The 27421-nt window shown below is 39.2% G+C and overlaps 2 protein-coding genes across 12 annotated transcripts in view; both read left to right on the top strand.

The window, feature by feature from the left end:
• hipk2 (homeodomain interacting protein kinase 2) overlaps window positions 1-9414 on the top strand; it is a 68877-nt gene extending 59463 nt beyond the window's left edge. For 2 of the 6 annotated variants that reach the window (XM_026311446.2, XM_026311444.2), the window contains exons 10-15: window positions 248-378; window positions 1292-1471; window positions 1618-1941; window positions 2540-2781; window positions 2896-3056; window positions 3337-9414. In XM_026311446.2, the coding sequence (XP_026167231.1) occupies window positions 248-378; window positions 1292-1471; window positions 1618-1941; window positions 2540-2781; window positions 2896-3056; window positions 3337-3801 (1503 nt within the window). In that variant the 3' untranslated portion in view covers window positions 3802-9414. Of the gene's footprint in view, window positions 1-247; window positions 379-1291; window positions 1472-1617; window positions 1942-2539; window positions 2782-2892; window positions 3057-3336 lie in introns of all 6 variants that reach the window. The other 4 variants (XM_026311447.2, XM_026311443.1, XM_026311445.2 and 1 more) reach the window with 2 other exon arrangements.
• Window positions 9415-11190: 1776 nt separating this feature from the next.
• Window positions 11191-27421, top strand: part of si:ch211-1e14.1 (UPF0606 protein KIAA1549) — a 37741-nt gene continuing 21510 nt past the window's right edge. For 5 of the 6 annotated variants that reach the window (XM_026312145.2, XM_026312149.1, XM_026312147.1 and 2 more), the window contains exons 1-3: window positions 11191-11387; window positions 12349-12643; window positions 25192-27309. In XM_026312145.2, the coding sequence (XP_026167930.1) occupies window positions 12511-12643; window positions 25192-27309 (2251 nt within the window). In that variant the 5' untranslated portion in view covers window positions 11191-11387; window positions 12349-12510. The remainder of the gene's footprint in view (window positions 11388-12348; window positions 12644-25191; window positions 27310-27421) is intronic. The other variant, XM_026312146.2, reaches the window with a different exon arrangement.

Below are 27421 nucleotides of genomic sequence, written 5' to 3'. Positions count from 1 at the left end.
CACCCTCAAACTAATCAACCAGGTTCAATGACTTTCCTTTGATCACACATTTATAATGTTTGAATGACAAAAAACTTTCAGGTAACTTTGTATACCCATGGCAAACGTTATGAAACAAATGAAGAAAATTCACATTTTGGATGACACATGACAACTGACTGTTTTTCTGTCTCTTCTTTTAGTTTTCACTCCTGATCTCCTGCTCTCTTTGTTTATCCCCCACTCTCTCTTTTTTTTCTTCCTTTAGCAGGCCTGGCCCAGTGGCACCCAGCAGATATTGCTGCCTCCAGCCTGGCAACAGCTCACCCACACCTCAGTCCAGCATGCCACTGTCATCCCCGACTCCATGAGCAGCACGCAGCCCCTCGCCAACTGGAGGTGAACAACACTGCTTTCTTATTTTCAGCTGCTCCTGGCCAGTTTTAACCTTCACTGTTTTTGAATCTGCTTAATAATGTCTGAATGTCATGTTAAAGCTTCAGAGTCAAGACTCTGTGTAGAATCAAGTTTATGTGCATAATACTGGGGGCAAGTCTGTATTTTGAGCAAGATAAACTTATTTCAAAGGTCAACTGTGGTTTTATGGGTTTTACAGTTCAAAATGTGCTATAAGAAGATGGTATGGCTGATTGACCAGGAAGCCTTTACCTCCATGACAACTTGTCCTTTATCTTCAATAAATCACACTGTTGCTTTTATAAGAGCAGATTTACCTCAGGGAGATGGGACATACAGTATGTACATGTAGAGACATCATGTCGAGTATAGCCTGTCACCTCAATGACCCAATAAATGGATGGATAGATGGAAGAAGGCAGCAGGGCAGGGAGATAAGGAGGATGCACGTATAAAATGTGTATGTGTGGAAGGCTGCTGGGGCCATGAATGTTCAGATTAATCCAGAACTGTCCATCTATGACCAGACACCCCCACCCCCGTTTCTCCCTCCCTTCCCGTCCAGCGTCAGCTCTGTTGTCCTCTGAGAGACGGTTGGAAAAGTGTCGCACTTCCTCTGCAGAGCTGTTGCTCCACAGCTGCTGGTGTCAGCTCCTCTGCCCTCCCTTTTTACTCTCTACCTCACTTGTTTCCGCTCCTTCTTTGGTCTTCTTTACGAAAGTTAGCTGCTGCCACCCACTGGCTTATGTGGAAAATACTTATCCTGTTGTTCTTATAGCTGGGTTTAAATATGTTCATATGTCAGTGTATTACTCAGTAATTCATGATTAGCTACTTCAGTGGCAGGTTTTTTTATTGTATAGTTAACTTAAAATTATTTCTATATTTATTACAGGAATTCCCACCCTCATGGCAGCCATTACAATCCCATCATGCAGCAGCCAGCCTTGTTGGCTGGCCATGTCACACTCCCATCCAACCAGACACTCAACGTGGGAGTGGCACATGTTATGAGGCAGCCCTCAACCAATAACAACTCTTCCAAAAAGAACAAACAGCACCAGATGTCTGCCAGGTACTCATTAGACTTCCTGGCAGCTGATTATCTTCATGATCATCATGATGTCTCATAGCATTTGATTTTTAAGGTGTTGATCCTTTTTTGATTTGTGCTTTTTGCCATCTATAAGACAGTCACCCCCATTTGTGTCTTTCCATAAGGAATATGTCGTCCTATGAGGTGTCGTCCTCCCAGGCGGTACTGTCCCCGCAACGCTCCAAGAGGGTGAAGGAGAACACGCCCCCACGTTGTGCTGTTCTGCAGAACGGCTCAGCCTCCAACTGTGTGGCCCCACAGGGCTGTGGGGGTGGTGGGTGGGGGGCTAGTGAAACAGAACAGGCTTCCAGCACCACCCGTGACCATCAGCACCAGCACCACATCCCCAGGCAGACCATCATCATCCCTGACACACCCAGCCCTGCAGTCAGCATCATCACCATCAGCAGTGACACAGATGAGGAAGATGACCACAAACAAAACAATGGGTCAGTACTGGGATTCAGTTGCTTTATTTGCTTCTGTATCTCTGTTGATACGGGCTGAGAAGATTGTTCATCATTGTGCTTATCAGTATCATTTTACTCTAGTAAACTCTACTAGTGTAAGAGATTTTCATTGCAGTATGAATATCCACAATATATCAAGGGTATATATCAGTTATATCAGTTATAGAGACATGACATGCGTCTGCTTTGACTTAACAGCAAAGTTTTGTCTATTGCCAACAAAACTAAGATGCCAGCTGTCATTTTATGTTTCAGTAAAGTGTGTAACATAATACTGAATTTTTCAATGACATATCTTGGTGTTTCTGTAAGTGGACATCAGTCTAAAGCCTTAAAATGGGCTACTGGGCTACAAAAATTAATTACTGTATCAACAATAACAACAAAACACATAGGATCTAGATTTTGATATTATTGTACAGTATATACTTACACTAATTCTCTGTATTATGTATAATCAGATCATTATAAACATAAAGCTATAAAAGTATTACTACCTATTAATAGATTAATATGTGCTGCTAGTCACTGGGACTGATTTGGCATTCTCAGTAATAGTCTTATTGCTCGTCACCAGCTCATCAAAGCAGAGGAAGAATGTCATCAGTTGTGTGACGGTCCATGATTCACCCGACTCTGACTGTTCCAGCAACAACAGCCCCTACACTGTGGAGTCCAGGCCCCAAAACAACAACAGCTATGACACAAAGACCACCATTCTGGACAACTACAACAATGGGAACCCCCGCACCATCATTATCCCCCCTCTCAAAACCCAACACAGTGAGGTTCCGAATGAGTGTGAGCGCCTGATGCCAGGTAAACCACTTGGCTACCTAAAAATCCTCATAGCATTAGTTAGTATATGTTATGATGTGAAGTATTAAAATTGTCATTACCCAGTTGACCAGAATTGTATCTTCTCCTTAGCAGATGCAATGAACCATCAGAATTCAGCTTACAAGTTCAAATCCTCCAATGGAGGGGTGTCAGGCAATAATCATGTTCCAGGGGGAGTGACAGGAGGCGTGTCTTACCGACAGCAGCGCTCAGGGCCACATACCCTCCAGCAGCAGCCTCTCAATCTCAGCCAGGTGTGGAGAGATATTAACAATCACTATCACTGTGTGAATATGTGTGTATGAAAACTCAGATGTTGTAAATAGTAATTCAGTGTTTTGGGAAATAGACTTTTTCACTTTCTTGCCAAGAGCTAGTTGTGAAGATTGATGTCGTTCTCATGTTTGTATAGAACATATAAAGCTACCAGCAGCAGCCGGATAATTCAGCTTAGCACTAAATCTAGAAACAGAAGTTAGTCTGATTCTGGCTAAATGCAGCAACACCTGTCTAAATATCTATTATCCCTTCTAGGCCCAGCAGCACATGGTAGCCGAGAGAAATGGAGGTCATCGGCGCCAGCAGGCCTACATCACCCCTACCATCGCCGCTCAGGCCTCATACTCCTTCCATCACAACAGCCCCTCTCACACAGGAAACGTACACCCGCACCTGGCTGCTGCACACTTGCCTAGCCAGCCCCACCTCTACACCTACACAGCCCCCACTGCTCTGGGCTCCACCGGCACCGTGGCCCATCTAGTGGCATCACAAGGTTCAGCTCGTCATGCAGTCCAACATGGAACCTACCCACCAAGCATTGTCCATCAGGTTCCAGTCAGCATGGGCCACCGTGTGCTACCCTCGCCCACCCTGCACCACAGTCAGTACCAGGCCCAGTTTGCCCACCAGGCCTACATCAGCGCTTCACCTGCCTCCACTGTCTACACTGGATACCCGCTGAGCCCCACCAAGGTCAACCAGTACCCTTACCTCTAGAGAAGACACTGGAGAGCCTGACCCAGGGCTGCTGCTTCCCCCAACCCACCCACTCTGAGCCCTGTCAATATCCTAAACATCTTCTCCTCAACCTCAGACATAAACAGAGACAGAGGAACATGCAATCCTCATGAAACTGTCATATATAACTTGAAGATATAACGACAGAGAGAAAAACAAAAAAAGATTCACAGCCTCTCTAGAAGGGAAAGATGGGGTTGAATTTCAGAGGGATACAGTTCAAGATGTTTTATTTCAATTTTGTTTTTAATTTTTCCTGAAAGGGCCAGTTTTGCTTTTATTTGTCTATTCTTTGCTTCATTTTATGAGGAAAGTAATGTCTCATTAGTTTTACATAGAAGTGGGAAACAGGCCTTTTGGGACAGTGGAGGTTTTCTGGTTTGTTTGCTTTTATTTTCCCCTCCTAAATTCGGGAAGTAACTGTTGAACAGAGTTCAGAATCCCAAGAGATTTGGGAGATGGTGAAATACGGAAACCTGCTGCTCTTCAAAGAAAAACAATATTGATGGCCTTGAACTGTCTTAATATTTCCAAATCATTCACGGTGTGGGGAGAAAAGAGAGGCAACTCCCACCACTCCACCTTCTCCAGCTGAGGAGGCTTGTGGAAATATAACCAACAGAAGACAACAAACTTTTTAGTGTATTTATAGATATTTTTTGTTTTTGTTTGACCTTTATGATGATACTTCAGTTTTGGTCTTAGGTGTCTTAGCTGGGCCCCGTTCTTAGAATGTAGCAGTCTACACCTGTTAAGTTGAAGAAGAAAACATTTTTTTCCCCCGATATCAACAGATTTATTTGTTCTCCTTTTTTTTCAATGTGATTGCACAAAGTGGTTATAATAACATAGGCATGTACAACGTGATTGTCTGTGTGTGCTACTGTCAGCCATGTGTGTGTAGTCCACCTCCTCAAAACCCTCTTCAGTCTTTAAGTTTTGACCATTGTTCCCTCGTAGTGCCTTACAGATATTACGACACAGTTTACTTGGCTTGGATCCTGAAAGCCACAAGAGACTATAGCTATACTTAGAAAGACATGTTTCCCTTGTTTGACACTCTAGTTGGGGCAGATGTAGCTATCTTCCAGGTGTAGGCACAGCCCTTGCTGTTTCTTGTCCTTAATGACAGCATACTATAGCTGAAGATTAATGTCAGAGTTGATATCACAATGAGCTATTTTATTATGTGTGCATGAGATAACTTGCCTGGGGTACTTACCAAAGTCATAGATGCATTTTTGTTACATTTGTTGTGGATATTAATGTAAATATAAAAATGTACAGTATAGCCGTAGCTGTAAACCTCTGTCATAGTGGCACCCAAAATGTGGTTTTAGTTTGGAGTATATTTCTTTTTCTCTTTAATCCAATCAAGGGAATTCATGTATTGTGTGTACAGAGCAGAGCATTTTAGCTCAGTTTTCATGTACAAGGAATTAGTTACATTACAGTGTAACACAGTAGATTTTTTTGTAAGGTTAAAAGCTAGTCCAAGAGAAGGGCCTGACAGAAAGTGATTGTTGCCATGAGGGTGATTAAGTGAAGCTAGAGATAGCCTGGCGGCAGTGAAGAGACAGAGTATATCGAGGATTATTTGAGAGAGACACTGTGTAGGCAAGAGTGAGAGGGGCTGGTTGAAAGCAAAGGGTCAGTTTAGGTAGGGACTGTGGAGGGCAGGGTGAAACTCTCTATCTTAAATTGGACTAAAATGGTAGCACGTTGGCACTGAGCAGGTTGATAGTAACACTGAGCCTGGGTGATTGGTAGGAGCCACAGGGGCTCTACTTTTCCTGAATGCACACTTGTGATTCTGACATGAAACCTTTCGTAGTTGTCATTTGTTGCTGTTTCTGTTTGTTTCTCCAGCAAAGATAATTGGAAGTTGTTTGTTGTGCTAGAGGTTTGGGTAGCATCTCAGAGCTGCAAGAACAGAACAGAAGGGAAATGCCGCAGCATACACCTGGAAGGGCACCTTGTGGAAGATTTGTTGCCACTGTCCATTTGTCTTCGATCCAGGTACACCACAGACATCACCACACCAGCCAGACGGGATACCTGAACACTTAGAGAACCTATAGGGCTGTTGCTTTGTGTGTTTGCTGCTTGAATTAACAGACTTCATTTTCTTGTAGCCAGTGATACAAATTCTCTCCTGTGTTTGTTTGTCCTCTTGAACGTGGGCACATCAGAACTGCTGGTGGTTTTAGTGAAAGCCTTCCCCTCTTCTTCATGGTATGCCATAGTACTTGCATTTGAAGTGATTTTGTTTTAACTTAACATTATCTTGAACTTTTGACATGGCTGTAGTACATGTGTTTATTTTTAGAGATTGTTGCAATAATTCTTGTGGATGTTTTACTAGAGTGCGTGTGTGTGTGTGTTTTTTTTATTCTATGTAAGGCTCATTTCTATTTTGTAACCTGGGAGTTGATGTACAGTAATATTTAGTATTCCATGGAGGTGGGCACACCTGTGTATTGCAACACTGCAGATGATAGTAGGCTTTGAGTTGATGATAATCCACTAGGGCCCTTATAGATGAATACTTGGCTTGAGGTGCCACACCTCAGAGTGATCTTTCATCCTGGTACTTGTTTCACCAAAATCTCTTCACTCCCCATCAACTCCAGCATGCATGTACTTTGCTGGTTCTGTTTCTTTTGTTGTCTTTTTATTTTACTTTATCTAGTTAATTTCTTCAAGGTCAGCTGGCCTAAGCACACATGCATAACGGAGATGGTTTTCCATTGAAATCTTCTGGTCGTTAATGAGACAGACTACTGAAACATTCCACTGTTTGAGGGAATTTGGCATTACCCATGCTACACTGCTGTCCTGTCCCCACTCTTGTCAGCAAGGGGACAGCACTGTCACGCGCTGACCTTCTTCGCTCCTCCCACCAAAGAGTTTAACAGATTGACCATGTACAGCACAGCACAGTACAGTATAAGCAATTCTCCACAGCATTGCTAGACTAGGTTGGCAATAACTTTTGGTCTCATGTTTTTAACACTTGACAAGTGTTTGTAAAGACATCTTTTACCCCTCCAAAAATGCATGTGTGCATATAATGTACAACTACATAGGGAGGATTTGACATAGTTAATACATAGTCTAGTCTTTAATTTGTTTAGAATGTAGACTTCCAACTATGAGAAGAGCTACAGTCTGTTTCGAAGGTATTTCTGTTTTATTTTTCCTTATTCCTCAAACTTGGCCCCTGTTTAGACTGAATGATCTATAATTATCTATCCTCTCTCTAAATTGTTTTATAAGCCAGTTGTTTTTTACATTGTTGATGGAGTAGCTTTATTTGTATTGTAAAAAGATCAATTTGTAAAACTACATTTGTTTTACATTAGCGTGCCATGGAGATGACATTAATTAATCAAAAATGTACCAACTATACCTTTAAATCTATGGTCACCTGCACAAAATGAATGTAATATGTGACCTGTGACATCTGAAATGGCTTTAGATTTTTTCTCAGTGGGTGACCATTAATTTAATTTTTATACCAATTGTGGCCATGCATGATGCAATAATTATACATCGGATCTCCAGCAAAATCCCATATGAGACAAAAAATTACTACTGTCCTCATGATTAGGGGTTATAGAATAATCACTGTTTTCTCAAATGAAACATCCAATTAAGAGAAGCCCTGTATGCGCAACTTTGTGGAAAATAATTGATGTGTATAATACCTTTGTCTATCATGCTGTTTCACATAACCAATGTTTTGTGTTTTATAAAAAAAGGGGAATCAGAAATATGAACATTAACGTAGATTGAGTGACCTTAAAATTACCAAAATGTGCTTAAGTAGAGTGTAAAAATGTTTTGTGTTGTTGAGGTGAGCATAGCCTTCCCAGCTAGTGACTTTATTGTTAGAGTACTGCCTTCCAAATAACCAACTATACCTCCAAAGCTTTAAGGTTACATATAAATTAGAGAAAATTTTTAAAAAGGCAGGATTTCACTCTCTTTGAAGCCTGGCATATTCCTCTGAAATTCATTCAAACTTCCAGCTTTGTTCATATTGTTATTGTCAATACTCCTCCAAAAGCGTTGGAAACGACGAAAAACATTCCTGAGAAAATGGCACACAGTGCTATACATTAGTCTTCTTCGGATAAACTCCTCTAAGGTGACTTTAAGTTTAGCAAGATGTGAACAGACAACATGCAACATCAACTCACATACTCGGATGGGATAAATTATTTAGCAAAGTTGCAGCTGCTTCCCAAAGTGCAGGGATCGAAACAAGTGTTAGGTAGATTACTCATGAGTTGGTGTACTTTTTATCACCAGGAAATTCATAATCTAGCTGCACAAGCATTCTTAAAGCCCTTTTGGATGAGAGTGTACATTTTAGTTTTTTTAAAAAAAACATTTGTTAAGGAGATCTGCTCCTTTTGCTGGCTACTCCTTGGTGGAATTCAGGGTGAGGTGGTCGAGGTTTGATGCCACCACTAATCAAGGGTGTTGTGATTGTAGCATTTGAATTTAAGAACCAAAACAGATCAAATTACTTTGTTTTCCTACCATATTCTCGTATTCAAATTTGTCCACAACCATGAAAGGTTAGGGGGTAATTTCGTAATTACTAGTCTCTAGCCAAAGATAGTTGTTTTTGTAGTGCTAATAAATTAGTCTGGTAGCAGTAGACCAGAGCTAAATTAAAACCAGATTTGTCTGTTTACACTACAGAAATGTCTGTCTTAATCTGGAGGTCTTGGTACAAAATTCAAGTATTAATTCAGTATTGTTCAAGTGCTTAAATACATATAGTACTTGCACAACAACATTTATCCAAGTCATTTGATTTACAGTTTCTTAAGACCTAAGAGCGCATCAAACCCTGACCCCCTTTTGTGTCCATTGCTGTATGGTTTCTCAGTGGTGTAAAATCTCATTCTTTGTCGATAAAGCTAATATGTGCTGCAGTATTTCCTAGTATACTTCTCTGTTAATTGTCTTTTCTCATTTACTTTTGTTTATTGAGCTGTGATGTCTCATTATTTCAATCTGTTGATTGTAGCGTTCTATGTATACCCTGTTCCTTAGCCTAATATTATTAAGTATGTTATGAGAATGGATATTTTACTGGCTTTATAGAATGTTTAAATAAATATAATAATGACAATAAGAAGAAGGATTAATTAAACCTCCTAACAAGTTGAGTACTTGCTACTAAGCGCTTATGTTACCATTATGATGTTGTGTGCTTCTCTTAATCATTTTCGTTGTAGAAAAATGGAGTGAATTTATATTAGGCTTCGAAAAAACTAATGATAGCATTGTAAATTTTACAGGAGGATTTTAACAGACAAAACAGCTTCGTCAAATAGAAGAATATAGTTATTTTAATTGTCCTCTTTACTAACTGTAGGGTGAGAAGGGGCTCGCGTTGTGGTGAACTATGTTATAGCTTGTTATTCACTGTTACTTTTGATCATTTTTTCGGTCTCCGAGGTGAATCGAGTTATTAATGAGAATTTGTATGCTCACATATGCATATTGTATATGTGTAGAAATGTAATCACACTTTGTCTTGGATTTACATTAAACTGTTAAGTCACGGCACCAGTGTACTGTTTTCTACAGTGGGGTGTGTGCATGCTTGAGATCATTATTATTAATATTATTTATTTACTTTTTTTTTTGTATACCATGTATGACATGTATAACATTATGCAGACATACTAGACTGTTTAATATACTTACCACAGTCGATTTATTGACCATTTCACAACTTAAGTTCTATCACTAGTCAGTATACACACTCTCGAAGTGGCCCTATCAAGACAATTAATCCAGTACTCCTATGTAAGGAAAAATGCATAGTTACCACTATAAAAGATTGTGAGAAAAGTACAACTTAGTTGATTGAAAGTATCATTATGCTATATCTCCATGTATATAATATAAATAAGGTAAAATATATTATGCATTATTATCATTATTATTAAGCAACACCAATTTAAATGGCCCAAATCAAAGTGCATTCCAGATATTTAAACAACTAAAGCAATGGGAAACTAACATGGAAAGTCTATATATAAAAGAAATAGATTATAAATTGTATGTATTTTACTAGTGTAGTTGGTTTAGATAGCGCTATTATCTTCATGACATATATGTTATAAAGTAACAAACAATATTTGGCTCTAGTGGAATTTTTTTTTAAAGTATGCAGACTAACCTCTAAATTGAAGACTATATTAAAAAACAGTAGGTAATTGAGGTAAGAGAGTTAATTAAATTTCACTACTGACTGAGCCCCTGGCAGGCATGTGCCAAACCTCTGCACTCCCTGAAAGCTATGGGCAAGACAAAATATTTCTATGAAAATCAAAGCAGTCGCCAATAAAATATTAACAAACAAACCAAAAAGACCTTTAGTGATTTGGTGATCCATGGCACATAAAGTACCCCAAGGCCCTCGAGGACTGGCGTTAGAGACCCCTTTAAACATGCGTTATACTTTACTGCCACTAGATGATGCACATAAACCAGCACTGACGTGATTAGGTTATGCTGATCATCTCTCATCTAGTTTCTGACACAAATCCTTGTAGCAGGCCACGCAAGCTCTTTGTAATTTGGAGCATTTACTTCCTGGCAGAAACCATGCATCATCAGAATAAACGAAAAACACAGATATTTAGTCTACAGTGAGTAAATGGTGATCGAATTATATTTAAAAAGGCGCAGGAATACAACAACCAGTAGGCTATTCCAAAAACAACCTCTTTATTTATTTCAGCATACATATAAGGCATAATATAAATATGTATTCAGCTCATGAAAGCCGCAGTGGTAGATGTAACAATCCCAAGTGACAGCAACATCAGAAAGAAGGAACATGAGAAGCTGGAGAAATACCAAGGGCTGAAAGAAGAACTAGAAAAGATGTGGAAGGTGAAGGCAACAGTGGTCCCCGTGGTAATCTGCACCCTCGGGGCTGTGACCTCCAAACTGGGAGAGTGGCTCCAACAGATCCCAGGAACAACATCAGAGATCTCAGTCCAGAAGAGCGCAGTGCTAGGAACAGCTAAGATACTGTGAAGAACCCTCAAACTCCCAGGCCTCTGGTAGAGGACCAGAGATGGAGGAAGACACACACACACGCCACCCATAGGGGTGAGAAGGGAATTTTATATATATAATTAAATGCATCATTCGACGAGACAACGTTGCCGTGGAAGCCGCAGACGCCAGTCGAGAAGGACCAACCTAATCTGTTAAACCCGACTTTGACAGAAAGAGTCTGCAGCCAATGACAGCGCGTTTCTATCGATTACAACCTAATAGATCCGCCCAGGGGGCGGGACTAACCCTATCCTTAGGACGAGAGAAGGTACCAGTCAAAGAGTGTCAGATGAAAGCCAGATATCAGCTTGTGCAACATACGTTTACACTGAAATAACTTAAAACGCAGGGACGTGGATACATGAAGGCTGCTGAGGACGCCTCAGACAGCGTCTTCTTTCCTCCAAGGATATTTTCCCATAGCCCGGACAAAGGAATTGACAGAGTTGGAGCACCATTTTTTGGTAAGTCTGAATGCGCAGCTCTGAGCTGGCTGACAGAAAAGCAGGAAAACCCGTGTTATCTGTACACTCAGAGCCAGCTTTGGAAAAAACATCACCGAAGTGTCTTTGCTAAGCCGTTTTTATCATTTCACCCTGACATTAAAATGAGGGATGTAACCTGCTTTGTCGAGCCCTATGAAGAGCCACATGACCGTGTAAGTAACAGGACGGATATAGGACAAGAGACTAGTGTACCGTGATGACACCCGTTAGGAGAGCCACTCAAAGAAAGCCAGCCCGGGGATGAAGCCTGTGCTGCCTTTTATTTAGCATTACCTGGACTGAATTCACAGCGAGCCTGTGTTGATTTGACTGCTATTATCGTCGCCTTTTTATGACCTGGTTGGCCATGTGCATAGTACGTGTCAGCTTTTTGCTACAGTTTATAAACATAAGAAAAACAGGTGTGCACCCCAAATTTATTTTAACACGGAATATAAAGTTTAGTTTTTTCCCTGATATTCTGCTTCTGTGGAGAGATACATGTTTTGTGTTTGAAAGAAAAAAGAGTGAGACATAGAGTACAGAGTGAATGCACTATATTTTTTTAATGGAAAAAAATCTCAAACATTATTTTTGAATCCAAAAAACAGTGATATTTTGTTTACAAAAGACCAAGTGCATAAATAAATAAAAAAATCAGGTATAAATGCCAGTATAATGAGAAATATAAGTGTCTATTTTCTCTGAAACATTCTGCATCAGTTCTTCAATATTTGTCTTGCTTATATTGGCCCATTGCTACTTTTTTGTCATATTAGCATTTGAACTTTATCATCAAAGGTTTTTGAGTAGTTTTAATAGGTCTTGTGCTTATGTGTACTTCAGTTTAGCACTTAATGATTGATTAATGGAGTAATATAGTAATGTAAAATGTAATTGCTTTGTTTTGAGTGTGGCACTGTTGCTCTTTTGTTTTCAGCAGTCATTCTTCGCTGTGAGCATGTTATGGAAGGAGGAGCCTTAAACTAAAGGAGACCAAACCAGGCAACCCACATAACCCAAACCTTGATTGTTTGTCTCTTTGGCATGAATCTTCTCTTCTTAACTGGATGAAATGCCTTGACCTTACGCCCACCGTACCATGGCAGGTTTAGTCTCCCCTGTGGGTTTGGTGGTGATGCTCAAGGCTCTTACAAATGCCCATGGCCAGAGTGCAGTGTTTCTGGGGATCACGTTGTTGGTAATAGCGATCGCGTCTGACACTCCTGTTGCAGGTAAGAGAACACCTTTTGCTTTCTGAAACAATATGATCCACTGATTCTACCTTGTTGTTACTTAACTGACAACAGCAAAGTACAGTTCAAGTTGCACTTGAAAATGCAACCATAGTAATAACCACAGAGATTATTTTAAAGGAAAAAGTACACAGTGATTATTATTGCTTAAGAGGAGGCAAATACCAAATTACTGTATATGGTATGAAATGTATAACAGTAAGGTTCAATATTGCAATGCAACCCAGCATTTTTATGGTCTTTGTCATTTAATCAAACTGAATTTCTGCATATGTTACACTAAATTGAAAGTAAATACAAACAAGTAATACGTGTTGTGTGTGTATTCACATGTGTTAATAGCATTCAAGAGCCAACTTGGACATAATCAAAATTTTTGTATCTGGTAAAAGTTATTTTCTCTCATTCCGAGAGTTTAGAGAGAAATCACTCTCTGTACAGCTTGTAGTGAGTGTAGACTCACATCAAATTACCTAGAAAGTTTAACTTTTTAAAATTTACCTAGGTAGATAGGTAGGTTTTAATGCATTTTTCTAGCAACATTTGACACAATTACACACATCTAAGAGTTGATTAGTACAACTGCAATATTGTTTATTGGCCACTGAGCAGTTGCAAGCTTGCTGTCCATTACCTTCAGGCCACTGTTCTACAAACCCCATTTCTAAAAAATGTTGGGATAATGTGTAAAATCTACATAAAAACAGAAGGCAATGATTTGCAAATTTCAAAACCCATATTTAATTCACAACAGACCATAGAAAACATATAACAAATGTTTAAACTGTGAAAATGTATCATTTAAAAAAAAAAATTAGGTAATCCTGAAATTGATGGCAGCAACATGTCTCTAAAAAGTTGGGACAGATGTGGTACTAACAAGGAAGAGCTGGAAGAACATCTTGCAACTAATTAGGTTAATTGGCAACAGATCAGTAACATTAGGTAAAAAAAAGAGCATATTAGAGAATGAGAAGAAGTAAAGATGGACACCAATCTGTGAAAAAATACTTCTACAAAGTGTCGAACACTTTCAGAATAATGTTCCTCAATGTAAAATTGCAAAGACTTTAAATATATCATCATCTACAGTACATAATATCATCAAAAGATTCAGACAATCTGAGGCAATCTCTTTGTGCAAAGGTTGAAACGCAATACTGGATGTCCGTGATCTTCGGGCCCTCAGGTGGCACTGCATTAAAAACAGGCGGTGATGGACATCACTGCATGTACAGTTCAATGTGCCACCCAAAAAAGCAAGTTAAAGCTGTATCATGCATAGAACAAGCCGTATATGAACATGATCCAGAAACACTAACGTCTTCACTGGGTCAAAGCTCAACTTTGACATTCTTTTTGGCAACAATGGGTGTCGCATCCTCCGGACTAAAGAGGAGTGGGACCTTCCTTCTTGTGATCAGTGCTCAGGTCAAAAGCCTGCATCTCTGATGGTATGGGGGTGCATTAGTGCCTATGGAAAGGGCAGCTTGCACGTCTCGAAAAGCTCCATCAATGCTGAAAGATATATTCAGGTTTTAGAGCAGCACATGCTCCCATCCAGGCAACGTATTTTTCAAGGAAGGTCTTGCATATTTCAGCAGGACAATACTAACCCTCATACGGCATCTGTGATAACAGCATGACTTCATAGTAGAAGAGTCCAGGTGCTCAATTGGCCTGCCTGCAGTCCAGACCTGTCACCAGTTGAAAATCTTTGGTGCATCTTGAAATGGAAAATACGACAAAGAAGACCCAGGACTGTTGAGCAGTTAGAAGGAAGAATGGGACAACAGTCCTTTCACAAAACTCCAGCAACTGGTTTCCTCAGTTCCCAGACATTTACACTGTTGTTTAAAGAAGAGGGGATGTTACACCGTGGTAAACATGGGCCTTTCCCAACTTTTTTGAGATGTGTTGCTGCCATCAATTTCAAAATTACTTTTTTTTTTTTCCTAAAATGGTTCATTTTCTCAGATTAAACATTTGGTATGTTTTCTGTGTTCTATTGTGAATAATGTATGGGTTTATGAGATTTGCGAATCATTTTATTCTGTTTTTAGGTAGATTTTACACAGTGTCCCAGACAAACACGAAAAGTTTATGTCTTGTACTGTACCTTGACATGAACTACTAAGTCTTTATTTTCATGCTAACAGAGTCAGGGCTGCTGTGTGACCTTGGCAAGCTGTGATATTCATCATGAGGACACTTGTGTTTGATTCAGGGTTTTCATAAGAGGTGAAATGGCTTTGTTGCTACACAGACTGCTCAGTTAAACCAATTTTTAGTAATTAAAGAAAGAGAAAGGGCCTAATTACAGCCTCTTTATGAATGTTTTACTTAGGCTTACTTTTGCACATACTGACATAACCCCACAAGCACCGGCCCCTACACATTACCCAGTGAAAAGAACCTGTTTTCAGACCAGGCCAAAACTTATGATATTATATGGTAATAGGATTGTGTAGTAATTGCTAGGGTGAACGCCTTGTGGAGGAAATTAGGAACTCATATTATAAGACATGTAATCCATTCGTAGCTCTTTGAATGTCACAAGCAACAATGCACGTGCGAGGAGCAAGTCAGCCTATACTAGCCTGCAGATCTAGTATAGATAAATACTGTTAAGACATACTGCAACAAGCACAAACAAATTAAGTTTGAAGTTTATTTTTGGATAAAGTATATTGCTTATAGTTTCTGCCATTTCGCTCATCATACCAACCAGCTTTGTGTTTGCAAACCTGTTTGAATTTAGTTGTCCTGTAAATATGATTCTCCTAAAGCTATATGGTGCTTATACAGCCCTGGGATATGGCATGATGGTTTAAACAGCAGTGGTATAAGAACTTTACTTCTAGAAACCTCAAAGAAGTCTTAATATCTTTTGAGATTTTTATTCAAGTGCAGTCATTCATTTATTTTTCATAATTTTTAAAATCTGTTATATACACAATACAGTTTTAATCATTTTTTTGTTTATTTATTCAAAAATATTTTGGCTTACATGTTTCACCTTTGTGGGTCAGTGAGGGGTGTACAACAAATTTTGCAGACCAAAATTTCTTTTTTAATGTATTTTTAAATTTTTAAAAAAAATTTTAATACCAAACTTCCAATGTAAATTAACTGTGCCATTCTCTTCATGGTATCTTGCTTGTTTGATTGATGGCTGAAAAGTGGGCTGGTGCCATATACTGTGTACTTTACTGAAGAGTTTCTTATCCACTTAGCAAGTGAGTCAATCTGTGTAATAGAATGGGAGGAACTGAAAGTTACCATGCATTTGCTCTGGTGTTTTATTGCCCTTCATGCTCTATGTTTTCATAGGTGAGCCTCATTTACACAAGAGATTTATGAGGTTTTTTCAATCTCTTACGGGAAGATATCTTCTGCCAAATCAGTGAGGCTCGATTTAGTGATATATCTTCAGTGTTTTGATTAATACAAGTTAAATGCAGCACTATAAGGGGCATCTCATAGGCAGTTATCCTGTAGGAGACTGCAAACCACTGCATCACGTGAATACATTCATCAGCCGTGGTTTGGACAGACTTCAGACAACAGCATGCTGTTCTGAATTAGACACTTAAGCCCTTTAAATTTGGATATACTTTATTGTTGCATAGTGGGAACATCAAGGGATAGGGCTTGAGTATATATATTTTTTATTTAAGAATAATAAGTATGAAACTTTAAAAGACATGGTTGTTTGTAAAGTCTTAGGTGTAAGAGTTGTACAAATCTGTACTGTAACAAACAATTTACAGTATACCGTATGTTCACCCACACACCAGCATGCCTGAAAATTCCATTTGAGTACTGGACCACACTTTTGATTATGTACGAGCTAAATAAGTTAAGTTAAGTTATGTTATTTACCTTTATTAGTCCCTCAATGGGGAAATTGCTCAGAAAAGCACACTTTATTGTTTCTAGGTCAAATAAAGCATTTCGACATATCTATAATTGTTCCTCCATACCCAAACATCAAACTGAACACACATATCTTTGTGTGTGTGTGTGTGTGTGTGTGTGTGTATGTGTGTATTTTTGTACCACAGTGACTGGCAAATTAAACACAGCAAGCTGCAGGCTAGCAAAGTCCTGGTTTATTACCAGTGCTGTAGATTGCTATGTGATCTGTTTGGCATAGCAATATGACCATTCATTATTAATTAGAGTTAGGAGTTGGTTGCAGATCATTGGGTAGAGCCTATCAAAAGCCAAACACTGGCAACCTTTGTAGGACTGTAGCCTGACCAGAAACATCTACCAGACCCTGCCTGTCACGGCATTAATTGTCTGTATGGGGATGAGTGTAAGCTAGTCTGCTGGTCAAGGGTCAGTCAATGATGGATTTTAAAAACAGCTTTTCACACAGCTATTCTGATCACTGCTGTTGAATTTACACAGGTTTTTCTAGTTGTCTAGTAGGTTGTTAATGTACCACAGTAGAGCCTATAAATGTACATCTGTTAGTGATTTTATATTTTTATATAGTTTACTACTACAGTTTCAGCTTCCAACAAATGTCCAAGATTAGCAATTCTATTTAATTAATGACTAAACCCCTCACTAATTTTAACTAAGCAGGAAACCAAAAAGAAAAAAACTTTCACATTACAGGCGCAATTACATTGTATTTTCTTTAGCTCAGTGTTCATTATCTTTTGCTTAAATGTCAATTTTATTTTAGGTTTTAACAACACAAAAGTTCTTATTTTAACTGTCAAACTTATGTGGCAATATTACGCCACATAGAGATCATCTAAATTTGTAACAGTGAATTACCAGATGCAAGCTATTCTTATTAAAATGATTCTGTCTGTGTCTATAATCACAGCTGTAAAACTGATAAGGCCTCTATCTGTCTGACTGTGACCTGACTTGTAACTGATCCCTTGACAAAGTTGTTGGTACAAGTCTATTACAAATAAATTGCACTGGCTGTCCATACTGTTTATTGTGGTAACAGCCTGTCAGTATTACGAGTTTGAAATGTGCAATGCAAAATTCATGATTTGACAGAAAGCAACATTGAGGCCATATTGTTCTGAGCCCAAATCACCATGTGCTCTGATGAACTGCAGCTGTTTTTTTTATATATTTAAGCAGATGGTGCAGTTCGGCCCAGCCTCTTTTGAGTCACTCCAGGCAGAATAATGTTGGATTGGACCGCTCAATGTCCCCACAACTCTACTAAATATTTAGCCTAACCTTACACAGATACTTTTTCTGTGCACATACTGACTTTTAGGCTAATTAGACAACAGCTTCCTTCCTTCCTTAGAGCTTCGCCTAACCTAGTAGTAGATAGTGTTTGTTTTCCCAGGACTTAAAGCCTGAGGAGAGTGGTCTGTTTTAAGAGGATTGGTCCAGAGCAAAGAAGGATGCTGAGTGACACAGTCCTCTGGGCCTCTCTAGTTACAAGTCTTTTTTTTTTTTTTTTTTTTTCCAATTAGCACTGCCAAAACTTTTTGTTGTATCTCGTTGTACAATGACAGTGAAGCTTCTTCAAAGTAAAGGAGTGTATCCGAATTCTGTATAAATGCTTGTCCCTGTTCATAGCGGCAGGTCAGGGTTTAGTTTCAAGGTTTATATATACCATGATGGTATTGCACCATTTTAATCTGTTCTATGAAATCGATCACACCATCATAGCCATGAATTCTGTAGAGATCCCTGTGAGGTTGTGTGTCTGTTGTGGAGCTTTGTAACCTTGATATCTTCTAGCTGTTGTATGGCAGGTTGATATGCTGCAACATACTTTAAAAAATCAACTTTCCTTGTTACTAACTGTACCTTTATATCAGCTTCTCTTCCTATTTCTGAATCTCGTATTACTCCCTTACCCTACCCCCTATTCCACTCTCCCTCTTTCTTCCACTCTCCTTCTCTCCTATCTGAAAATATCGTTCCCCAGGAAGGCAAAACAAGGGTCATGAATTTTTGATGAAGTGCAGGCATGACCTCAGTCAGGTCTTCAATCTCCTGCTCATTTTTGGCCATAACAGACCATTTAATTAGTTTACAGAAGACGTTGAAAGTTTTTGTTATCCTTTATTGGCCTATTAGCTCATGAGCAAGTTTGGATTTGCAGTCAAGCTTGGTTTGTGTTTACAACCTCTGCTTTATGGATTTGAACTTGTTCCTTAATCTTTTACTGTTTGATATAGAATAAATACGACAAGTAACTAGACTTTAATGCAGCTGGGTTTAAAGGTTAAAGGTTTATAATAAATTCATTCATTCATGAAGTGAAACAGTTTCTTTTTTTCCATTGGGGTTGGGGGTGGGTGGTGAGGAGGGGTGGTGGGCTTGAGCTTTACAACAGCGATTGATCTAATTGAGCTGCCCTGATAACAACAATGGAATCTTTCCCATCTTAAAAGCTTCCCAGATAAACCAAATGTCAGCACAGCCATATCTTGATTGTTCAACTGCACTCAGCATATGCAGCTCCTGCCAACTGAAAACAGCCAGTCACGCAAGGGGCTCAGCTGAAAACAGAACCATGTGTGCGGTTGTAGTTAGCTAGCATTAATAGCAAAAGACCCTTTCTTCTCTCTCTCTTCTTATTTCATAGTATACAACCATAAATAACCTTTTTTTTTTTTCCAAGAAATCTGGCAATCATAGAAAATGATATTGTTAGAGGGCTCTGTAATTGGTATCTCAGGTTTCTTACCAGACAGAAATATATGTGTATTGTACCTGTGAGTGTTATTCTTTGTGGTGCAAGTACATGTGTTTGTGTTTCACAGCTGCCTTGGCCTTACTCCCATAATTAAAGATGTGGTGTTTCTTATTAAACACCCCCCAGATTAGTCATGCCCAAATATTTCACAGTGTTAAAGGACACCAATTCAGTTTAGAGTGTGGCATCATTTCATCAAAATTCAAACCAAAACAATGCCTAAATAATGATACAACAAAAAGGAAAATAACAGATCTCAAAATAAAGTATGAACTACAGTTCTTGAATAAAATAGCAATACTTAAGCATCCAAACATTTATATTGATGCCATGTTTTGAGTCCCATATGAACATAGACGCAGTATGGTTTCACTACTTTGATAAGTATATGATTTAACGTCCATGCTATGTGATGTACCTAAACATATTCTTACTCATTTGACTGTTGTCACAGGGTTGACAATAAAATATTACACTGTGACCACCCTGCAAGTGAGCAAATGTTAGCATTATGTAAAGGTTAAATTAAGCAAAAATGAACAAAAATTTGAAATGTGCTACCAGATAGAAATGTTTCTTGTTAATATTCATGTAAAAAAAACCATTTATTCTAACTGGGTCTCTGTAGAGCTATTCTAAACAGTCAGACACATTTGGAGGGTAGTGGAGAGCCTGTGATGATTCAATATATGATCTCATAATATCTTGCCAATATCTGTCCAGGGTAAGTGGGTTAGTGTTATTTTGGATGCCTGGAGTTGTGTCTGCCTGCAGCACTATTTCTCTACCCTGTTCCATCTCTTTCTACTCTATTGTAGGGGTTTTATAAAGGAACATTAGCTCATTCCAGCAGTAATAATCCCTTTCTTGTTAGCATAATTTTAACATGGTTGCTGGAAATGAGCCAAGCCTGCACTTGGATGTAGAAATAGAAGCAGATCAAACCAAACAAGGCACAGGATTATTTTTGTGTCATCATTTGCTTAAATATGGAGAAAGGAGTTTTACTGAGTGAGCTGTTATAGATATAACTGTATTAATAAGTTTACAACAGAAATATACCATCTTTTAAAAACAGCATATGTATAAAAAAAATCCCAATTAATACCACTCTATTCCCAGTTGCTAATCACATAGAAAAGCAGGCCCAGAGACTAGACACTTGTAGGTAAGATTTAACTTGTCTGTTTATTTTATTTTCAAATTAATTTTAACCAAAAGAAAAATTAAGGCCTGATAAATGGAAGTGGGATCTGATTAGCCTAAATTTTCTTATGTAATGAATATTTGAAAATTTCACTGTATTAATTCTTCAGTATTGTGAGAGGAAAGCGACTCTTCCATGTATTATGAGGAGATGACACAAGCAAGGTATTATCTTTTTTTTGTAAGGAAGCAATATTTTTATTTAAGCCTCTTAATAAGTTCATATTGATAGTAAAATTAAGATGTAATGTGACACTTATTGGGAGCAGGAGTTTAGGAAGAGAGCAGAAAAACTCTACTAGGGTGACTGCTTGTGAGCTGAACACTTGACATTCCTGTTCTCGTGACCTGATATTTGAAGGTGTCTCTCTGTGTGGGTCTTAGTGCTTAGTTTCACGGACAGGCTCAACAATGTGTGAGCATCCGACTGTGACACTCTCAGGTTTCGGTGGACAGGTGGCAGCTCTACTTAGTCTTCATGGCTTTTGTCAGTTTTTGCCTACTGTAATGTCAGCTCCAATTCATGCCAGTCTCAGTTGCTCTGTGCCTAGTTGCTGTCTGTTGTATGGAGCTCTGACTGTCATTACCCAAGAATAAACTTCAAGCATTAAGACCATGCCTCATAAGAATAAGATCTTTCTATAAACATAACTCAGCTTTGGCTTAACACTGCTGTTGGTTTTATGTTATAGATTTTTGGTTTGATTATCCACAAAAATATAGATTTACCAATATTTACCACTGTTCCTGCGATTTTCCAGTTGTCTGAATTTTGGCACTTTCCCTGTATCGTATAGTTGTGCTCTCTGTCGTCAACTACAAACATTTCATTCTCATCATTTTCTCCATTGTCACCATCAGTATCAGTATTATCATCAATTACCTGCCAATACTGTTTTCTCATCTATTCATGCATGTTTAATTGTCCCAAATGTGACTTTAAATGAAGTAGTTTGTCACTGCAGGGGTGTGCTGAGGTGAGTTGACGTTTTGGGGTCATGGATCTCAGCAAGAGATCAGCTTGTTTTTCTGACAAGCATGGTCCCACACAAAGCTATCCTGTGTATTGTTTGTTCTTTAACAGGCCTGCAGCATATAAGGATTGATGTTTACAGCCAAATGCTCAAAGATCATCCCATACTTAACTCACTATGTCCATGATTCCAGCTAATACACCATCTCTAGAAGACTTAATAGAGCATTGCACACGAAATGCAGTGGCTTCTTCTTTCCATGCTCTGCTCTTGTGATTATTTATAGCTTCCATCCTCACAAAACTGAGAAATAAGGCCATCAAAAATAGCCTGGGTTTAACAGGCAACTGGATGCTGCTAGTCCTGTTTCAGTTTTCCTCTTACCTCCAGTTATTATTGCTTAAGGACATTAGTTGGCCTGCTCAGGGAGTGTGTGTGTGTGCGTGTGTGTGTGCGCGCATTTGCCAGCTGTGCACTACATCCTTAAGGGTTCAAACTTTTGGCACTGCAGACAAAAAGCTGTGTGGCAGTTTGGGGAATGTGCAGTACAGACTGGCCTTCTGAGAAGAAGATTTTGGCTTTTCCTTTAAGTCCTTTACTATCGTCTCCATTATAATAGCATGTTGACTCAATTAAGGTACCACTGGAGATTATAATTAAGATGGGTGTTTTTTCCTGAGCCAAGCCATAGGCTGTTTGCTTGAATGAAGCAATGCACTAAATTGAAGATGACGTTCCAGAAGTAGATTCTCTTTTGTTGATGCTTTTTATAAGTGAGCTCTTCTGTGCTGCGTTAAAAATAGTTTTAACCCTCAGCTGATTCTGCGGCTGTTTTCAAGTGTGTATGATTCTGCAGCTCTTCTGTACAATATAAGGAGCAGCAGCACTACCAGCCACTGCTGAGTCACTATGAAGGAGGTTGTTGGTGGCTGGCCTCTGGCAATGGCAATATTGGTGCCTTTGAAGTCTTGCTTGGTTCAAGATCTACCTTTTAAATTTAAGACATGCAGACTGTGTTCAGATTATTTACAGAACTATTGTGTGTTGTCTATTTGTGTTTTGTTTATGCTTGTAAAGTCTGTGTATGCATTATGGTAGCATCTCCTTTAATAAAAACAGGCACCTTAACTCACCTTCCTTGATCTGTCCTGTTTATCTGCCTTTAGCTCCTGTCACATTCTGTGGAGGCCACTATATGTAAAGGTTTCTTTCAGCACAGCAATGAAAGAGGTTTCAACATTATTTACACACATGCACAAAATTGTTGGTACTCTTCCATTAAAGTACGAAATACCCACAATGGTCACTGAAATAACCTGAAACTGACAAAAGTAATAATGAATAAAAATTTACTGAAATTTAACTAATGAAAATCAGAAATTGCTTTTGAATTGTGGTTGAACAGAAGCACTTAAAAAACAAACTAATGACTAATCACCTGGACAAAAATGATGGTACCCTTGGAAAATATTGAAAATAATTTGACCATAGGGAAGCACTAAACTAAAGTGTGTCCTGTAATTAGCATCTCATGTGTCTTCAAACTTGTAATCAGTCAGTCGGCCTATTTAATGGGCGAAAAGTAGTCACTATGCTATTTGCTATCATGGCTATCATCACATATGGACCAATGTGGACCACAGAAAGCTAAGGAGAGAGTTGTCTCAGGAGATTATAAAGAAAATTATAGATAAGCATGTTAAAGGTAAAGACTATAATGACCATCTCCAAGTTGCTTGATGTTCCCGTGACAGATGAGACAAAACTGGAGCTTTTTGCCAACTGACATCAGCTCTATGTTCACAGAGGAAAAATGAAGCATACAAAGAAAAGAACACTGTACATACTGAGAAACATGGAGGAGGCGCGGTTATGTTCTGGGGCTGCTCTGCTGCATCTGGCAAAGGGTGTCTTGAATCTATGCAGGATACAATGAAATCTCAAGACTATCACGGCATTCTGGAGCGAAATGTGCTACCCAGTGTCAGAAAGTCTGGTCTCAGTCGCAGGTCATTGATCCTCCAACAGGATAATGACCCAAAACACACAGCTAAAAACACCCAAGAATGGCTAAGAACAAAACATTGGACTATTCTGAAGTGGCCTTCTACGACCCCTGATCTAAATCCTATTGAACATCTGTGGAAAGAGCTGAAACACGCAGTCAGGAGAAGGCACCCTTCAAACCCAAGACAGCCGGAGCAGTTTGCTTATGCGGAGTCGGCCAAAGTACATGTCGACAGGTGCAGAAGACTCATTGAGAGTTACAGAAATTGCTTGATTGCAGTGATTGCCTCCAAAGGTTGTGCAACAAAATATTCAGTTAAGGGTATCATGATTTGTCCAGGTCAGTTTCATTAGTTTGTTTTTTTTAAATGCTTTTGTTGAACCACAATTCAAAAGCAATGTCCAATTTTTTTTTTTAGTTAATTTTCAGTAAATTTTTATTTATTATTACTTTTGTCAGTTTCATGATATTTCAGTGACATTGTGGGTTTCCTTTCTTTAATGGAAAGGTACCAACAATTTTGTCCACATGTTTATATGAAAAATGTATGGAACACATTTAAACCTATGAAACTGGGAAACTTATGAAAACAAGTACATTGACTTGTCTATTAGAATGAATTATTTAGAATAATTGTTTGCCATTCCCTTCAGTTTATATAGTCTGTCTGAAATACATTAGATTCTGAACACGTAGTGTAATCAAGACACCCAAATTACATACAAACATACATGATATACTATTTCATCCAATATGGAGACACAGTCATTTGGCACTCAAATTAAGTTGGAAGTACATTGCACAGGGTGCATTTGCTGTATCTATATTTTGAATAGTCTGATGTCACCCTTAAGGATTTTAATGCTCTGTGCAAGAGGTACAGTCACTTCCAGATAAGCTAAAAATTGACCCATCCATCGTTCCAAGGTTAGGTAAAAATATGACTCTTTTCTTTTATAGTGTATAACTAAAAATCAAGGTGCTGAAACAGAACTACTGCTCAATAACTTTGGAACGTACAGTGAGTCCATGCATATTGGCATTTGGCAAGTTCAAAACTGTAAGTGGGGGAAATCGTCAGCATCAGCTTTTCTTTTTATCATGGCAATGTCTGAGTTGTGAGTGTTTCCTTACTCCTTGTTTTTATTGGCATTTTCTTACAGATTAATAGCTTAGAAAATGGGGCAGTTGTTAGACTAGTGATCAGTTTTAATGATTTTTTTTAATCAATGAGATCTACAGAGTGAAGTGGTAAATGTCATTTAGATATTTTGTACATGCTGCACTATGGAGTTTCTTGGTTAACCATGCTCACTGTTTCATGGTGTTTGGTGTTAACAGTTTCTGAAACATCTGTTAATATATTGACTATTTAATCTAAATATAGGCAAAGGTTATATGTAACATCCTAAACACACCACGGCTCTATCCTACAGATCTATTATACTGTTCTGAAGCTTTGCCCCAGAGGTCACCAGTATATGTCATACAGACACAGCAGCCAACACAGAAGCAAAAATCAACCTTTAGAGTGACAGTTGACACTTAAATGAAGTAGACTTCATTGTGTTAAGTATGCAATGAATGTTTCATGTTTTCAGGACTAAACTAAATCATTCTATTTGTTCCCCTGCAGAAGAACCTCTGTTGGTCTCCACACACCACCCTCAAGAATTCCTTAAAAGTGTTCGAAGTTCAATAGGGTCATCACCATCCCCGTTACCAGTCACACATTACACTGCCTTTGAGAACCCAGACTCACCTGGTGCTCTGCCATCAATTCCTGAACCAAACAATGGAGTTAAGACTCCTGACGTCATCCTTTTTCAGAGGGAACATGTTCCTTTTGAAAAGTCTAAATCCTACACACCAAGTGGCCTCCTTGCTGAAGAAACACGTCCTCTACCCACAGCATCATTAATGCCCCCTGGACCTATGTTGGGGTCTAGTCCACAATATGAGGTACTAGCTAAACTCTCTGCTGACTGGAATCAGGCCAGGACAAATTCTGCCAAACAATCTTCTCTCTTTACGACCCCTACAAGATCCCAGCTGCAGTCTATGTCAAATATATCTTTGACATCTTTAAGCTCAAGTCCAACAACACATCAGGTTGGTCTTAATTCTGAGCAGAAAACACCTTTGAGGAAGCACCAGGATGGTGTATCAGAGCGTACATTGGAAATTGAGACCTCACAGCCTACCCAGCGTTTTGGGCCCTCTAAACTGTCTTTCGCAGCAGAGAGTAAGACCCTGGATGTGGACCAGCTGAGCCCCAGCAGTGTGGCCTGGAAGGAGAAGAATCCAGCACATGACATAAAAATTCTACATGACTGGGATGGGATTCTGGCCCCTGCCTACAATGTGCCTTTAATCACTGCCCACCCCACATCACCTTCCTCTGAGCTCACTGAAGTCTCTCCAGAGGACTTCTACCCTACCAACACCATGGAAATGGACTGGGGATCTGGGGACTACTTGGAAACAATGTCATTCTTAAATTCAGATGGTGATGACTACTCTTTGGTCACCAAGATGCCCCATGACTCATATGATCTGGAAGACTTTACAGAAAACTATGATACATCCTTCCCATCCAGAGTGGGCTTATCCCCTTCATCCTTGCATCCACATCATATCACACCTTCCCCCAGCCTCATGACAACATACAGCACTGCTGTTCCACTTATATCCATCCATCCTTCCTCTTTTTCCTCCACAATTCATTATACACTGGAGCCTACTCCTGCAGCTAATAGTGTCTCAGATGAAGCATCAGACATAGATTGGCCTGATACTTTCACAATCCAACCAACAGATGTCCTCTTACCTGACATGAACAGCTTGGAGTATTACACAATTCAGTTGAACAAGGAGAACAACAGTTCAGACACTGGTGCTGAACACAGGGGGAATGTAACTGTAGTGTCCATCAGTACAACAGACGTCAGCTTCATCAATGATACTAAGTTGAATGAGGAGGAATCCTTAAGTGATCTGTCAGGTTTTGAGCCTCATGAGGAATCAACAGTAGCAACTGCAGAGGATAGTCCACAATTAGCCAATACCTCTGAGCCTTTTCTGGATCCTTCAGTAGTGTCAAGCAATTTCTTGGATCCCTCTTCTTCCATCTGGGGTGGCAAGGTATCCACTGTTAGCCAGGAGGGCACTGTGTTAACAGAAACTATATTACCCCATGCCACACCTCTGCTGCCAGATGATATAATGTTTTCCTCCTCTTTGACAGATGTCCATTGGTTTGTTACAGAGTCATTCCTACAAAGTACCATATACACCACTCCTGTCTTAACTGAAACCATAGCTTTCTCCCCTGTTCCCACTGAACCTTCTGCCAACACATCTACCAGTACAGAATTAACCCCCCAAGACTCTACTTTTTCAACCAAACAAACATTTAATAACACATTAGATTCATCTGAACCCACATCTAATGTCACTTTGGGCCCTCCAGTAGTTCTGGATGATCAGGGTGTGACTGAAGAAGGAGTTGACATGCCAGCCACAATGACCTTGATTCCAACTAGCAGTGAAGCTAATACAGTCTCCACTGTACCAACAACTACAACTGTCACCACTACTTCTCATCAAGCGCCAACTAGAATCACTGTCATTAATGAAGCCTCAACTAGTGTCAACATCATCTCTAACACTGATGCACAGACCACAATTACAACACCAGCACCAAGACAGTACCTCTGCAGCCTTGAAAAACCTGCTTATTTAGTAAAAATTGGTAAGTTGGACATCTCATTTCTGAACTAAATTCTGTTATCCAATTGTATGATGTATGACAATCGTGACATGAAACTGTCATTTGAATTTGAATGACACATATTTGGGAATGT

The sequence above is a fragment of the Mastacembelus armatus genome, chromosome 6 (assembly GCF_900324485.2).
Source record: "Mastacembelus armatus chromosome 6, fMasArm1.2, whole genome shotgun sequence".
Lineage (NCBI taxonomy): Eukaryota > Metazoa > Chordata > Actinopteri > Synbranchiformes > Mastacembelidae > Mastacembelus > Mastacembelus armatus.
Note: the sequence above shows the minus strand (reverse complement) of the source record. Positions and strands in the feature narration are given on the sequence as shown.